The 18003-nt window shown below is 39.3% G+C and overlaps 1 protein-coding gene across 2 annotated transcripts in view; it reads right to left on the bottom strand.

Annotated features, from left to right (window-relative positions):
• Positions 1-17712, bottom strand: part of prkcq (protein kinase C, theta) — a 41610-nt gene extending 23898 nt beyond the window's left edge. The window contains exons 1-2 of one of the 2 annotated variants that reach the window (XM_033614201.2): positions 17660-17712; positions 6559-6937 (exon numbers count right to left, since the gene is read on the bottom strand). In XM_033614201.2, coding sequence (XP_033470092.1) covers positions 6559-6676 — 118 coding nt within the window. In that variant the 5' untranslated portion in view covers positions 6677-6937; positions 17660-17712. Of the gene's footprint in view, positions 1-6558; positions 6938-7192; positions 7348-17659 lie in introns of those variants that run through there. The other variant, XM_033614202.2, reaches the window with a different exon arrangement.
• Between the last annotated feature and the right edge of the window lie 291 nt (positions 17713-18003).

Here is an 18003-nt window from a genome sequence, read left to right as displayed (position 1 = left end):
GCGTTTAAAAAACAGCCTCTAAAGTAAAAGTTTTTAAAAAATATCCCCAACAGGATAGACAGAGATTTTGGAACAATAGCGGATATATGCCGGGTTGTTCATGTTTTGTTAGCACTTTTGGGACTACTTACGAGCTTACAAATTAACTTAGCACTGCTGCATCAACATCACTGCTACATCAGCAAACAAAGACGCCTACTGTGCCCAATGGTAGTAAGTGCATAGCAGCTAACTATGCTACATAAGGTTAAAATGTAGTTTATCATTATTTTTATCACTAGTGCCAAGACGAAAACAAATCACTGTGCATGGGCAGAACGTTCTTCTATGGCGTATTGCCACCTACTGGCCTGGCATGCTAATTGCAGCAAAAAGCTGCCGTTTCTGCGTTTTCGTGTAAACAGGGATATCGTTTTCACAACTGATCGTGTAAAGCTGGATTTTTTTTATACGGGATAAATAAAAATCTGTTTTTATTTGTATCGGTATCCATGTAAACAAGGTGTTTTAGAATTTCACAGACCATTTACAAAAATGAAACTATATATTTGTCGACGTCTTCTTTTAAGTTGTACGTCTTCAGTAGGAACCAAAGAGCTTCGGGATGGAAGTCAGAACGTATTGAGAAGCAAACTAACACATCGTTGCTTTTTGGTCTTTTCATGGGACTTTTTGACAAAAAAGGCATTTGGAGCCTTATTCTAAGATAACAGAGTTTATGAACCAGCTTATAAGTGTAGCTACAAAGGTTCATTTTGCATAAAAAGGTGTCCCTTAATAAAAACATGAACTAAGGCTTGTTGTAGTGAAACACTTAGCACCGTGTTCACTTGATACCTACAGTAAACCAGCCATTTAATTCATTACATTTATTATATTTATTACGTGTGATTACTTTTTTAAATACATGTATCTGCCTCTTATTGCTATTTCCTTTTAATGTGTCTCATCTGTTACAAATGTTGTCGTGGAGAATAATATTTCGCGTCCATATATGCCGAGTGTTTACTATGGGAGTCACAATAAAGAATCTTGAATCTTGTAATGTATAAATAGGGTTTTATAGTTCTATTATTTTGTCAACTAAACATTTTATTGGCTAATAAAAACATACTTTCTATGAGCCAAAAATAAAAAAAATAGTCTTCATTTAAAGCCATGGCAATCTTCACTGTACTGGAACAGACAAAAGCAGACAGGTGCAGAGACTCAGACTCGGCTTCCTAAGAGTTGAGCTGGTGCTTCTGGCTAATCATGACACTTACTTTATATTGGAAAACAAAACCATGGGGGAAAAAGACTCTGAAGGCCTTTATTGCTGCAGCTCTGTTACACCACTAGAAGAGTCTGAACACTCCCAACTTTGTAGAGGACTTCAAAGAAAAAGCTGTTTATTGAAGCTTTCCATCACTTTTATTTGAAGATGAAATCAGCCGCAGTGAGCCAGAGTACCTGATGGGAGCTATCTGCTCCTTTATTTTTATTTTTTGGCCAGACTGGGAGTTTCTCATCATCAGCCCTTAATTTCACAAACTCAGCATGGGGCCACTGAGCAAACTGCCAAAAACAGTTCACAGGGGTGAACTGTAATTTAGTACTTAAATATAATCATTACTGCAGTGTTTCCATTTCATGCTACTTATTACATTTGGAGGCATATATTGTATTTTTTTCTCCACTGAGTGTTTTAGTTAATTTGCAGATTCAGATAATGAAACCAAAATACATATCAACTAATATACAATTATGTATCATTGTAGATTAAGCTACTCAGCAGTATATAAAGTAGTTAACTTATCCCCACCTTTACCAGCTGCAAAATTAAAGTGACCACACATTAATGCATCAGTAATTATAATCCAGCAATATAATATTAATAGATCTGAAATGGACCAGTCTGCATAATGAGTACTTTTACTTTAAGTAATTTTGATGCTAAAACTTTTGTGCTTTTCAGATTTACACCGTGCCAAAGAAAAAATTAATGCTAAAGAGTGTTAATCAGTATGTATATCTGACCATATTCGTATGATACTGCACATCGTAGAGAATACAGTATTAAACTATATGGTCAAAGTGCTTGAGCCCTGCTACAGAGTGCCAGTCTGTTGTCTCTGCCCTGTTTAAAGAAGCATAAGCTGCAATTCAGGAGTGATCAACAGTTCAAAGTAGGCCCCGGGAAAGCTGCTCAGCCTTGCAGCAAATTTTTCCCTGTGGCCACTTGTGGTATTGCAGCGAAAAAAAAATCCCCTGCTGGCAAGAAATTGTTTTCTCCATAGGCCATTGTAAAAGAGACGTCTGTAAAACTGTTGAAAGGACACTTGCGAATGCAGACCAGGTCAATTATGACTCCTGATCTGAATTTTTTAACCATGGTGGTTTTATATTTGTAAAACTTTCCTCAGTTGGAGAAGAGCGGTTTAGAAATCTGGGACGTCATCACAATGTAAAGTCTGTGAGCCGAGCGGGAACTTGTGGGCGGGGCCAGCGGGAGAAACACTACTGCGCATTATCAGCGGGCCGCATACTGCATAAGTAAACCCAGAAACTAGATAACTTTTTTGTCATATGCGCCTGTTGAGCAACTACACCGGAATGAATAGGTGCCATTTTGGGGTCCAGTATCTAGTTATTATAAAATCTACAGTTCAGAGTCTTATGATAGAGAGTTACATTACATGACACTGGTGTTATTTCATTTTTCTTACTGACAATATGTGGGTATTTAAATGCCTTCAATGTCCACTGTATAAAATTTCAGTGGCATTTAACGGTGAGGTTGCAGAACAGAATTGCAGATGACCCTATAGCCAGTGTTTGGTTTGTCCATTCTGGGCTACTGTAGGAACAACATGGTGGACTCCATGGAAGAGGACCCGCTCCGTATGCAGATATAAATGGCTCATTCTAAGGTAACGAAAACATAACGATTCTACCAATAAATGCCTCTAAATCCTACACCCTGGACCTTTAAATGTCACAGTATGAATTATGGCCAATGAGTCACCTACAGTTGAATTAGATCTAAAGGTCAAGAATGTCCACAGTTCCATAAATGTGTGATTGTTTCCAAAGTCAATGAGTAATCATGCTAAATGATCGTGATCTCAGCATTGACCAAAATAATTGGGAGTATGATTTTTGCCATAATCAAGCAGCTATACTGAGCTCTTCTTCCATCACGAAGTGAAACCACTTAAGCTTATTTTATGTGATGTACAATATATGCTAATACTAAGGTAAAATCTGGTATTGTTTGTAATTTTACGTTTAAATATTGTTTTTGTTTAATAGGTATAATTGTAGTTTCATTGTAAAAACATCATGAGTTGTATCAGTTAAGGTTGCAGCGGTATACCATGATATTAAAATTGACCGTTGTCGTACCATGTTCATTTACTTATCTACGATATTGGAAAAAAATGCAACTAGATGGAGAATCTGAACTTAATTATAGTTCTTTTTAAAAACTATTCACACAGACTTCCATTAAAAAAATGTTTTTAAGTTTCACTTATAGTAATAATGTTGTTCAACCAACAATAACCCTTCATTTCCTGTCATTTTGACCTATAGTAATTATATTTTTTTGATACCATGACACTGTGAAACGACATTATTTTCTGAGACCGTTATCGTACCTTGAAATCTTCAAACTGTTGCAACCCGAGTATCGATATAATAGTGACAATAATAATTATTGTCTAATAACGATAATAATAATAGTATTGTTTCCTGTGTTTTCTAGCTTAAGTCTGTGTCATTCAGACATGAAAACAGATTTTTATCTGAGTTGAAGTGAAATGAAACCAAGAGCCATCGTCCCTCCACTGAGTCAGAACAGTGTAAATGAAACACACTGCAGGGCCTCTCCGTGCAGCCTCGTATAGGATCAGTCTTGTGGTTTCACAGAGGAAAAGAAACATCAGAGCCCTCCTCTTTCCTCTCAGTGTCACTCTGTTTTTAGCTCTAATCCTGCACTCATATTCACCAGCGGTTAAAGATAGCCAGATGCAGAACAAAGATATCTGCTCTTGGTCTGTTATCACGCTGGGAAGTTTCCCAAAGTTGTGACAATGACCATGAATCAACAGCTGCAGTGAAGATCTTAAAAAATGAGGGATATTGTGTAAAATAAATGGTCTTGCTCGCATTGACAGTGCTATCTTTATCTGTTGTTGAATTCTCACACACGCCCAACTATATGGAGCCTGGCATCCTATGCCTCAGACCTCCTACTGTTACAGTACATACAGCACATACACACAGTCTTAGTCATCCTATAAGCTGCAGTCACTACGACTATATGATGAACAGTGTTGAACTCTTTAAAACTGAAAGTGAAAATAGCTGATTCTCTAAAAAAACAACCTGTGAGTTCTTTTATAACTTTACTTATTGCTACATTTTGCTCCGTATTCTGTCAGACGTCTAAAAATAATGACAATACTTCTGCATTTCTATTTATTCCAAACACCCACAGTTGTTGCATTACTGAACATAAAATGCATCACTTCCTGAGTGGCAGAGGAATTAATATTTTTCTGAGAAAGACCCAGTGAGCATGTGGGGCTTAAAGGAGTTAAAGCTGTCATGAGCTGGAATAAATGTCTAAATGCTATTCTGTGTTATCAAACGTTTAAAGGCACAAAATACTATGTAGGTTGTCACCTGAAGCAGTTTTCTTTGTAAGGATGGAAAAGCTAGGGCTGCAGCTAATATGTACTTTCATTGCTACTTATTTTCCTCAATTAATGATTAAACATTTTGACCATAAAGTGTCAGAAACTTGTAATTACAGTTTCCCAGAGCACAAGGTGACAGATTCACATTTCTTGTTTGCACATCATCACATTTAAAAAGCTGAAATGAAGCTAAACTTTTGAACAATGAATCAGTTATCGATAGACTTACTGATAAATTTTCTGTTGATGGCCTAACTGGTTTACGGACTAAACTCTAGTTTTAACTATGAAAAGAAACCCTTGATGATGGTATAACCACAACTAAAACGTATACATTTTTGGTTGAAGTCTTCCCACAGATAGTATTGGGATTATCTTAAACATATAAACTGGGCGACACAGCCTCCACAGTACCAGTACACATGTATGTAATCAGTAGCAGAGTCAGGGTGTGCAGAGATCATGGTTCAGTGCGAGTTTGGCACAGTGGAAAAAATGAATAATGATACGTTTCTTTTCATTTACTGTGAATAGACAGAAGTGTCAAAGACAAACAGAATCCTCTTGCAGGGGTCTGAGGTAACTCTTTTCCCACTGACAACTTTGTTAAACCATTTTCATGGTAAAAAATAAGATAGGATGCATTGGGAGGGGTGTTTTAATTGGTGCCACCTTGGCTGTATTTAAACCTTCAAAGCACCCAAACATTTATCATCCTGACAGAGGACGCCAGTGAATGAGCGTTAGCTTGTTGGATGTGTTTCTGTTCACAGACCCTACAACTGTGAAGCAACGGCGACACACCGTCCTCGTCTTCCACACAACTCCATTGCTGTTGTTACCATCTAGGTACTCAGACAGCTCTTCCAGCTCCACTGTTTCATTTGAGTTCATCATACTGTGTGTGAACGATTCATGGCAAACAGCAAATGGCTAAAAGTTTCCTGGCAAAACTCACTCTTGTGAATGTTGGTTCCACAATAGATGCATCAATCTACATACCGAGTGTTCAGCGTGCACCAACCTGTGCCCCTTATACCATGAAGGTTCAGTACGAATACACAAACCATTACAGCCTTAGTAATCGATTATCAGCACATTCTAATTGGACGATGATGGCTAAGCTACAGCTGATTCCTCAAGGTCAACAAATGCTGAGACATTGGTCCGATATCCGAACCTATTGGCTATCGGTCTGATGATGATAAAGCCTCTGGGGGCGAGGGCCAATGTAACGGGCTGATCCAGTGTAGCCAGCAGATATCTGAGCAAAGTCTTCCTCTTCCATGCCCCAGTCATTTATGCTTGTCTTTAAACATATATCTGCAGATACATTTTTGAGAAAGCTAGAGTTAACTCGTCAACAGACGATAGTCATTGAGTATGAGGTTCCATTTCGGCCAAAGCATTCTGCCTCTCCACACAGACCGTTTACCTGCCACTTAAACATGATTAGTCAATACTAATCAAACTGCAAACAGAAACCACAACACTTCCAATGCCAAAATCTTGGCCTGTTGCCTACAGATTAATATTGGTCTAACTCTGGTTGGATCACTTGTGCTTGAACAATCAGTCGATTACCAATTAGTTAATGGACAGAAAATTAGTTACAGAGGATTCTGATAATTGCTTCACTGTTTGATTCAGTTGTCAAGCAAAAAACAAATATTCTCTGGTTCGAGCTTCACAGTGTGAGGATATGATACTTCCTTTCTGTTTCATGTCATTGTAAACTGAGTATCGTTGGTTTTGGACATTTGAAGATGACACTTTGGTGAACCGCCACTGATTTAACCTACCTTTTCTTGTTTATAAGTCATACACATTAGGTATATTTCACAAACACAAATGAACCCAAGCGGTCACTAACCTGTGTCGATGGCCTCTTTCATGTAAACCGCACAGTACGGGTTCAGCACCTCCTCGTGATAGGCCAGACCGGGATCGATCTCAAAGTTGGAGAACCCAATCCGCAGGAAAGGAGACATGGCTGCTGGCTTTTATTCTCTGACCTCCTCGCAAATATCCAAACAACCTTAAGGAAAAATTTGGACGACACCGTCTTTGCAAAGCAGTTTCAAGAGACAGATTTTGGAGAGATGGCTCTGGCGTTGCTGTCAACCACCTTTCCTCCGCTGCAGCACACGCCAACTGCCCCTTTTCCTCCAGAGGCAAGATGAGTCTGGCAGGGGGAGGAGGAGGCAGAGGAGGAGGATCTGCTGTTTTCCGCCCTTGACGCTTTAAAGAACCTGTGAGAGGAAGAGACGGAGACAAAGAAGGAGATATTTCATCACCCGCCGCACTGTAACCACAAGCTGTGAGTGAGTTTTCCTGCAGAACTTTGCTCCAGCTGGCTGTTGAAGCGGGGTTTTAAACTAAATCTGCAAAGTAAACAAAACAAAAAACTAAGAAAATGTTTGAGGAGCCTTGTTCACTCCCAAGAGCCCAAAGCAAGATAACAAACCAGCGCTCTATACCTGGAGCAAAAATAAAGCCACCCCTACCTTCAGGACTTGTAAACACCAGCTGTCAGACATGGCAGACCTTTTTAGCACATTGTAAAAATAAAATGATCTCTAAAACATTTTCTTTGTGTGATCAACCACAGATATAACTACGGTAACACCCCTGGTGCTGCCTCTAATGCAGCACTTTTGATAGCAAAGTCTTTGAGTTGGTGACGGTCGATGTGATATTTGAGGCTTGGCAGAGAGTCGTGTGTGTGTGTGTGTGTGTGTGTGTGTGTGTGTGTCAGTCCCAGTGGTGGAGAGGAGGCCGGCAGGTGACTATTAATAGAGCTGAAATACTAAACGCAGATCAGAAATATGCAACTGCATGTGCCTGAGTCCGCAATACTTGTTGTCATGTCGTCATCGTCAGAAGCAGCGAGTCATCTTCTTCACAGTAAACCCTCACTGACCCTGAGTCAGTGTGTCATGTGAATAGTGTGTCATAACCCAGCCCCTGGGCATACATAGAAACATTAAGTTCAGTAGGTGGATTCTGAGCCAACATTAAACATCTTAACGTTTTTTATGCACCCCCTTAATTAAAATATTCTGTTTCTTGGGAGGTTGAAGGCTGCACTGATCAATATTTTCATATTGATAATGGATCAAATGAATATGTGTAATATAAGAAGGGTCGCTCACAGAGACGTAACCACAGGAAGTCTTTCACAGTGGAAATCAATCCAGTAGAGCACAATAAAATGTAAATAAATATACTTATTTGAAGAGAAAAAAAAGCTCTCGAGATAATCTGTAAATATTTGAGAGTTCCTAATGTGAACAGTTCATTTTGGATATGTTTATAGTCTTATTTTTAGTTTTCTTTTGTTTCTTTCCTTTTCCTTCTTCATGTTTTTGTGTATGCAAGACCAGGAGATGTATGAAAAAAAGGTGTCTTGTAATCCCATGTGGGATGGGCCAGATGTTTGGTATTCCATCAAATTGAAAAATATCTAACCAATAGGCTTGGACAATTTTTTTTCAACCTGGTCTCATTCCCAGTCGTCAAATACTGCCGGTTGGTCATTGATTTTTGTGTCAGACCCCAACGAATAACAGACATCCTTTTGCGGTGGTATAACACAGCATTGGCGTAAGTTTGAAACACCACCAGACAACAACGTAATTTATAGAGCTGGAAAGTCGGTATAGAATGGGCAGGAGTGGTAGCGGATGGGTCCAACAACACCGGACTTTCACCCAGGAGGTTCATGTTTGCTTCTCGTGTGAACGTAGAGCCAACCCATGATGTTTTTTCCAAAACCTAAGTCCATGCTTTTGTTGCACAATGAAATGGAAATATCCAGTGTTTTACCTAAGTTGTTGGTCAGTGTTTAGCCTGCAGTGCTATGTTTCTAATATGCAGTTAACCTTCTTAAAGGTGGATTTATACTTGTGCGTCAATTCTATGCAGAGCCAACACTATGCTGTTGTAAGCATTTATACTTGTGCTATGGTGTGTCTGTCATTCTGCAGTTACACCACCAAACCACTAGTTAGCGGTGGGTTTCCTGTGAAGTGTTGTAAAAGGAGTTCGTCCAAAAGCACACATTAACAGGGATCACTAGCAACAAATTCAAATGCGAGTACACGAATCAGCTTCACTATAACAAGCAGCATTCACAGACAAACACTTGTCTTTATCTGGACACATTTTCCCCACAAATACAACATGCTAATGATTTTAGCACAAGCCTATGACATTTTACATTGTATAAATTAGCCTAGCGGCTAGCAGACTTTTCCTTTACATGTATAAAACCAGGGACAACAGCAACATTTAACAAAGGTAATATTACAAAATTTGGCTCCATTACAACTCACAAGGTTCACTGACAAAACAACTGTCTTATACTAAATACGTTTTCCAAACAAATACAACATGCTAACGTTATTAGTGCATTTTAGTATAAATTAGCCTAGCAGCTAGCAGAGATTTCCTCTGCTCATATGAAGCCAGGATAAGTCACACACAAGACTTAAAATGCTATTTTAGTGGAGGCTTTATTATCTACACAATTTACTGTTTCTTAACTGTGAAATTAAAATAAATAAAAGCTTTGATTCCACTGAGGGAAATGGTTTCAGCTTACAGAAATAGACAGGAGGTGTGTGTTGCAGAGGAGCTGTGTCATAGTTTTGTTTTGTTTTTTCACTTTTCCAGTTGTGAGAATCTGTTAAATTTCGTGGGGGGGATATTTTATTTACTGGCGAGGCAAAGTTTGTATCACTATGTACTGTGTAATAATGTAGTATTATGGTAAAAATGTCAGTATCAGTCAGGACATTTTATTACATTATTGGTCAAATTATTAGATTATTGGGTTTTATTACATTTTCGATCAAGTTAAATGCAAATTTTATTATTTTTTTCAGGAACTGATTACGTTATTTGGTGCTACAGGCCTCAGTTTTGTTCTATTTGTCCTCACATGTAATTTGGACCAGTTCTTTCAATTATATCTTATTTTTACCCCATTAAATCCACCTTACATAAATGTCTTCATCTGCATATAATTATGCACATTTAATCACAGACTGATATTGATCCTGATATTGAGATTCTCACCCACACCCACGCACTCCCCCCTACATGTGCAGCGCTGCAGACTCCCACACTTTGAACCTTGTCGTATAGCGCTGCGTTCACTGCAGGAGGAGTACAACTTCCGGTGCCTGAGTTACAACGAGGTAACCACACTTCCTGTGTGTCAAGGCAGTTTTTATTTTTCATTTTGAAGCTTCACAGGTGGGGCTGTTGCAAACACTAGATAGAAAAACAACAAAAAACCCGGCTGCTCTAAATTTTGAGAAGGTGGGCAGAGAACAGCGAGACACTGAGGGTTTCTGTAGGTTGATGCATTGTGATGAACTAAATACAAGTTAGAAGCTAAAAAATACATACTCAATGGTAAAAAGAATTCTACATTAGCGTCATCCCTTCTCAATTATCCTGATATATTAAAGATTACTTGACTTAAAGTCCCAATATGTTTTTTGACACTTAACAATCCACATATGTGATTGAAAAGATATATTTTTAAAGTATAGTTCCTATTTAACTGCTGTGTTTACAGTGTCACTGATGTAAACAAACCTTATCAGCATCATAAAGCATTAACAACCGCTGCTTCCTGTATTATAAGTCCTCTAACTTCAATTGGCTGGTGGTTGCAGATTGTACCTTCAGCTTCTGACATTTATGTGAAGATTTAATGTTTTAATGAAGAGTTGGGAACTCTTATTAGACTTTAATCTTCCTCGAGTTACTTCTTTTCCCCCAAAACCTTAACTTGTATGTGCCTGTATATTAGAAAACCACAGACTGAGATTGAGACATGATTAGGTAAACTCAGCTTTGACCATCAACCGAATCTTTTTTGTAACATTTTCACATGTTTTCATGTCTGGCTAATGTGCAAAAAATAACTTGCCTCCAGTATAATTGTGAAACTGGTTACATTAAGAGGCCGTTTACACGTACACGGTGATTTTGATAAACGGAGACATCTTCCTTCGTTTGTGCCCTTCGTTTACATGCAAACGGAGATTTCTCCTTTGAAAACGAGTCTTTCTAAAAACTCCGGCCAGAGTGGAGATTTTGGAAAACTCTGGTTGCGCGTTTGCATGTAAACTGAGATAAACTGAGATAAACGGAGATAAACGAAGTTATAGGCAGCCGACGTCACAGTATGCGCCGGAACTTGCGCCTGTGTCAAAAGTGCGACCTATGTTGCTATGGTGACAATGGATACATGGAAGGCTTGAGCTTCTCGTTACACTGCCACCTACAGGTTTGGCATGCTCTCGTGTATATATACATGGGTAAGTGTAAACGAAGATCTTTTTGAAAACGGAGACCGTGAAATGTCCGTTTATGAAAATAGCCGGCCACGTGTAAACGGCCTCTAAAGCATGATTCTGTGTACTTTAATGTACATTTCGTGTTGTAAGATGCTGCCCAACTGTGAATTTATTGAGGTTGAAACTGAGTTTATCCTAGTACAAATAATATTTCATTTTTTCCACATGTACATGGAGATAAATGACCCTTTTATGAGGCTTATCCAGGTCATTATCATAATTGGGATATGGAGATTACACGAGTACAGAGAAATCATGTTGTGGTCATGTTCCCAGTATACAATACTAGTAACTGGGTTACTGATTGCTGCAGTCTGTTTGCCCAGATGCCTGTGATGTTGACAAAAAAAAAAGGGTGACATTAACGACACTGTACATTTGCTGTTGTCACTATCATTTGACAGCTTATGCCTGTCTTACAGCGAACGACATTACAAGCAATTTAATTGTCATAGACAAACGTCGGAGTAAATGATGAGAGTTTTACTTAAGTTGTTGTTGTTCTCTCCTGTGATCTTGATCATTTGGTATTAGGTGGTCATAAAACTCAGTCCGAGCTGTGTGTGCCCACGGAGCGTTTTTTGTTGTTGTTGTTGTTGTTCTCAGCGCCGGCAACTTTTTTTAGTTGTTCCCAATCAAGCTTTTATGTGCGGGGCTGCTCTGAGCGCTTCTAGTTGAAAATCTCTGAGCTTTTCAAAATGGCGCTTGTGTCGTTACTGCGGCTCCTTTAGCTACTATGTATCCTGAGCTGTATGATACGTCAGAGATTTTACAACAAAGACAGAAAGGCCCATTTGCGTGAGAAGGTCAGCCGAACACTGAATGTTACGGCTAAGGGGGCGATCACACAGAAATGAGAAGCTAGAGATGTGAACGCTTCAAAGACGCTTGAAGCGCTGGAAGCGCTTATTCAATGTGCGCTAGACAAAAAAAAAACAGCAAGGAGCGCCTGTGGAGCTGGGGTGCGTGCGCAACACACACACAATTAGTCTCCCCTTGAATATAGTGTTTCCCTCAAAGACAGTAGAGACAGTACTAGCTTACATGAAACTATCACGAGCTATCAAATCAAATCCAACTTTGTTTATCTAGCACTTTTCATACATAAACATGCAGCACAAAAACTGTGAACTACGAAATAAGGTCACCAGCCCTCTCACATATCCCACTGTCTGTAAGTTAACTAGCTGCTACAACGATATCGTAGTCCTCAATTACATTGCACTCACCAGACAAATTTGTTGCACTGCTCGCACAGCTCCATGCGTGTCTCCTCCTGTGTTTGTTCAAGTACTGAGGTGTGCGTGTGTTGTATAATTCTTAAAAATCAAATATTGTCAGGATAAATTTCTCGTCTTCGGATTGCATTGTGTTGTCTGTCGCTCGTAACTGCCGTAACTGACTAAACTGCCGTAACTGCAACAACAAAACAGGAAGGAGGATTTGATTGGCTGCCTGGGCCAATGACGACAATGATGAATGGTGCTACTGGCATCTGACGCTCAAAAAGTTTAAAATATTTTAACTTCTCAGCATCTACGCGCATCTAAAAAGAAGCGTCTACAAAAACACGCGTCTAAAAAGACGCCGGAAAAACGCCCGTCTAAAAAGATGCTTGAACGCCGGTCAGATGCGCCGTGTCATAGGAAAACAATTGTTTTAACTGGCATCTAGCGCTTCTAGCGTTTCATCTCTGTGTGATCGCCCCCTTAGTGTTGTGTTTTAATCTCGTATCATTGTGAGGTTGTTGTTAGCGTGTTGTCAATCCTCTTTTAACGTAGCGTTGTGTTAGCTACCTAGCTAACGTCATTGTCAAGCTATTATTATCATAGAAACAAAACCCTAGTGCAGTGTGTCATTAAAAAAGGGCTGGGATGAGGCGTTACCCAGCACCCTACCACTGCCTACCAAATGCCAAGTCGACGAATACCCCAAGTCACCCCAAACCTTTCCCAACTTGACATTCTGACAGAATCAAACGTGTTTATTATAGCAGTAAGTTTTTAATCTTGGCGTATGTGTATATCGAAGTTCAATACTGTGAACATTGTCAACAGCCAATCGGTACGCTCTCTCCAGCATCGAGCAGGAAATAAGCAGGAACATGAACAAGTCTTGGTTCTCTTGTACCGTGGCAAAGAAGGAGAAACTGGTGGAGTTGAGGAGTGAACAAGAGACGGTGTTTAGTTGGTGTGTATCTGATCCACCAACCAGCACTTATTTTAGTTAGAAATCAGTTTGTGAAATGATTCTCTCATTGCCATGGTGTCCTCACAATAAAATAGCTCAGCTAACCAACAGAGGCTGGTGGCGAGTTGAAATAATCTCAAAAGGAATCTTGCTGGAGAAACTGCACTAGCTAGGAAACCACTAGTAACTTCCATCAGTGGTTCTCAACTGGTGGGTCGTGGTCTGACAGTGGGTCGCAGGTCTATTCTGAATGTACCGTAAGTGATTTGCTTACGAATCAACTTTGTAAAAAACATACTTTATTTTTAAGTACAGTGAATTTCCAGCACGGAGCTTTTATTCTGAAGTGTCATTTCCTGCTGTAGAGTGAGTGACTAATGGACAGATACTTGACAGAGACAGCAAACTACCTCGATGACGGCCAGACGAAATCTGGACCCTGTGGCTGGACCAGTTTGGAACCACTTACTTAAATGACTTTCATTTAGCTGACTTAACTAGCGGGGAAAGGTTAATAAATAAACAAGATGGATGTGTTTGTTGAATTTAATTTATCAGTTTTCCTGATAAAAGTCTGTACACATACTGTTACAGAACTGACAGATCTAAGGGAAGGTTTTACCGAATATTTTGTATAGATTGCTTTTTCTCAATGGCTTATCTACTTAATAAAAAAGTAGATCTATAAATACGTTCTTGTCAGGCTTTTCCCCTTAAAGCTCTGATGAAGGCTTACTGTTGCAGAAGCATCAACAGCATACCCATCATTCTTACGTGCTACTACTTTCTTTGTAAGTTAATGTACTTGTTTTCTACTTGTTTGGGTCGTTACTGTTTCATATAGATATGCTACAGGTCTGACGCAGAGGGCTGATGTGATACTCAATAAAAGTTCACATAATTTTATGTAATACGCAACATAAAGTGAAGTAAAACAGTTGTATGGCAGCTTTTGAGCTAAAGTGATGTAGAGTATGAAGCCTGTGGTGACATCCTAATGAGATTACACCATCTATGGCCTCTTTCTTCCTCATGAAGTAACTGTACTCCAACTATAAGAGGATTTAGACAGTACACACACAGGGGTCATTGTTAAAACCAAAACAGCAGCTCAAACGTTGTAAATCAGCTGCTGATGAAATCTGATGTGCTTTCCCACACATGAGGACGTAAACATGGGCTTTATTATCCCTCTTCAGGTTTCACTCCTGTGAGCCGGTCTCGGTTATTTAATATCGAGGCGTACGAACAGGAGCTGTCGAATCTCTGTGGTCGGCTCTGTGGTTGATGTTTATCTCTTTCAGTACAGCCAACAGAGAGAATAAACATTTTTTTTATGTCGTGTTTTCTCTGAGCACACACTTTTATGTGTGCAGGCATCAGGGTGCCATCTGAGGCAGTGCGTTGGCTTCACGGCAAACCACCCATGGGTGCTCAAATGCCACCCCCGCCCGTCCTCAAACACACAGATGGAGATGCAGGGAAGGTCAAGTACCAGTGAGACCTTTGCTCAAAGCTTTCATGAGGGAGGGCAAAGTCAAACGGGCTTCCACCTGACCCCTCTGTACCGAGAGCCATCAAAGCACAGTGTGTGTCTGTCACAGCTCTTTGAAGTAGCCAAGAGAAGAGGAGGAAGAGGAGGGGAGATGATTGTTATTGACAGGAGGTCCATGTGTGTGACAGAAGCCTTTGAGTATAGCTGCCACTTTGAGAGGAGCCCAGATGCTCAGAGTGTCCCTGAAGTGGTCACAAATACAAAGGTAGAAGATAGACTTTCAACAGCCGTCTTTAATTAACTACCTTGCTAGTTGCTAGTCTTTCTTTGGGAAAAGAGGCCATTTGATGAGAAATTTTAATACTGTAACTGCAGTGCCTAAATGCTTTTCACCCTCAACGATGCTTGCCTCTCCCGAAAACGACGAACATATTGATTTACTGATTGATGCGGGGCCACGTTGAACAACACTAGGGCTGTACCCGACTCAGAATTATGTCAGCTGAATCAGATTTAGCTGGTCAATATGAATATAATAAGCTAACGGTGCTAACAATGGATCAGAAACAACATTTTTGCCAACATTAGATATCAAACAAAAGCCAGAGACTGTGTTGTATTAAGTTGCAGTGAGCCTTGAATTCACCGCTCCTAAGCATGAGGCAGAAGATAACGTTATCTCGGAGAATGACCGGACAAAGCCTCTCTTCCTCAGGGCAGCTGCCTCTGTGTCCGCAGCTGCCTCTGTGTCTGCAGCTGCCTGCTTTCAGCTGAAGAGCAGAAAGGAAGGAGCGCTCACTCCGCTGCTAAATCTGGGGATTTAGGTCCTGTTTATCCAACAACAACTTCAACCAAAAACGGTAAACTTTAGTTGTCTTTTGGCTGATCGTTTACGCCACAGCGGCGAGAAAGTCGACCATCACAACAACAATGGCGGACTCTCGAGCTCTGTTTGTGCTGCTTACCCTGTCGAATTTATCAACGCAAAGTGTAGATTGATTGTAGCAACTACACCTCATCGTCCGTCCAGACAAATGTGCAGTTTGTGCAGTTGCCGTTTTGTTAGTTTATACATCAACGATCTGTACAAAGAAGCACATGTGTGCAGGTGTGTGTTGTTTCATTATGAAGTCACACTACCAACTACTCGCCTGGAGGTATACTACAGCGTTTTTGGTCAACAACAAACAAAAAACCTTGACAGCTCAACTTGGAGGAATCTCAGTCGACCGAGGTGTCTCCAACTGGTGATTCGAGTCTCTAACTTTCAGGGGGCAGCCCTTAACAACAGCAAAACTGTATCAAAACATCCCTCTACAAGCTTTCAGACATTTTGCACAGTATAATCCAAGTCTCATTTCTCTAGTTGTACCCTTAGTACATTCCACACTCATTTTTTCCAAATGATTTAAAACTGAACTGAGCTCTTGTCAAATGCTGAAAAAGTTTAGTGATAATATGTGTGTTTGGGAAGTAAACAGATGCTTTGATATAGCTTTGCTGCTGTTAAAATCAAACAATAAATCAATATGTTTGCTGTTTACCATCCATGTGAGAAAAACAAAATTCTCTTCATGAATTCAAGGTAACACAGCGTGACTAACTGATACACAAATGATCATTTTGTGAGTAAAGCATTCCTTTAATTCACAGTGTGAGAGTGTAACCAACATTCCCTCGTTTCCTCACGTACTGTACTTTCACCACAACTCTGAGGTACTTGTATTTTACATCATCCTTTTAATTCTTCAGTGTTTAAGAGGGAAATATGGTCTATAGTTACTTGTTTCTTTGCAGACAGAAGAGTTTAGACACAAAATACATGATTAGTTTTTAAGATATAAAACAACATTTCAGTGACAGACATGTTCACTCATGTCATTTACAGTATTCTACAGTTACAGTTACTTTGCAGAGTCAGATTTCACAACATATCACTCCCTTTCCACCTTCATATTCAGGTCTGATTTAATGGTGACACACATATTGAGACTTGCACTGATGATGATTTATTAAAGATGATGTATACCTAATATTTAGGATTCTGATTTGTGTCTGGTCATTTTATTAACTTATATTGTATATTATGGAAATGTTTGATTTTATGAATGCTTTTTTTTTTTTTTTTTTTTTTTACTTTGTCTTGTAAGGTGTCCTGAGTGCTTTGAAAGGCACCTATAAATAAAATGCATTATTATTATGATTAGTATTATAGTATTACTATAAAACACAATGCATGCCTATTGATGTAACGACTAAACTCCATATAAAATAGTTAAATTCAACCAGCTATAACATCAAAATGCTGCTAATGTACTAATGTATTGTTCCTTTGCAAGGCTGGAATGTAACTAACTATATTTACTCAATACCGTTATACAATTCAGGTGTCCTGCACCTGTATTTCCAACATGTATTACTGTATTTAAGAGAAAATATTGCACTTTGTACTCATCGCATATTTGACAGCTGTAGTTAACAAGATACCTCACCATAGATTAAATTATGGTATATTATGCCATTGACAGAGGTCACTGTGCTGCATGATGAGTAATTTTAATTTGATATTTAAAGTTACAGGTTGCTGCTAATACCTGTATACTTCAGGGCAGATTTTGAATTCAGGACATTTACATGCAATGTGATTTACATGTGTTTTATGTAGCCAAATTAACCAACAAGCTCACAGTGCATGTTTCAAAACAAAAGGGAGAACTAAAATAGAAACCACTAGAAATGTCACAGACACATGCAGCCGTTTATGCTTTTATGCTCTTGCTGCAGTGTGAAAGTTATTAATGCATGTTGTTACTGAACAAAAGTGAAACACAGCGGGTTATTAATGCGGTTAAATATCAGGAATAGTTCAGTTAAAATTAGTTTGTGAGAATATTAAAAAGAGTCGCACTAACCTGTGACAGACCGGTGAAGATCTCAGAGGCTGCTCTCCATCCGAGCATTTCTCACACAGACCGGAGGGAGCACACACGGCGCATTAACCCTGATACTATGAGGCGTTCAATGACTGTGGGAATATTAGCACTTCTTACAACTAATGCTTAAACTTAGTGCAGAATAAAGAAAAATAACAAAGGAAGAGGATTTTTCCCCCCTTGTTTGCTTATTTGTTTTACCATGTTGTTGCTATATAGGGCACATTTATTTGTATGTCTGTTTATATTGCATCAACTTTTTTTAATCCCTCTTTTTCCTCTTTTTGTTTCTTTGTGCTTTGTTTCATTTCCAGGTAGCCTTG

Source organism: Epinephelus lanceolatus, chromosome 23 (assembly GCF_041903045.1).
Source record: "Epinephelus lanceolatus isolate andai-2023 chromosome 23, ASM4190304v1, whole genome shotgun sequence".
Classification (NCBI taxonomy): domain Eukaryota; kingdom Metazoa; phylum Chordata; class Actinopteri; order Perciformes; family Serranidae; genus Epinephelus; species Epinephelus lanceolatus.
Note: the sequence above shows the minus strand (reverse complement) of the source record. Positions and strands in the feature narration are given on the sequence as shown.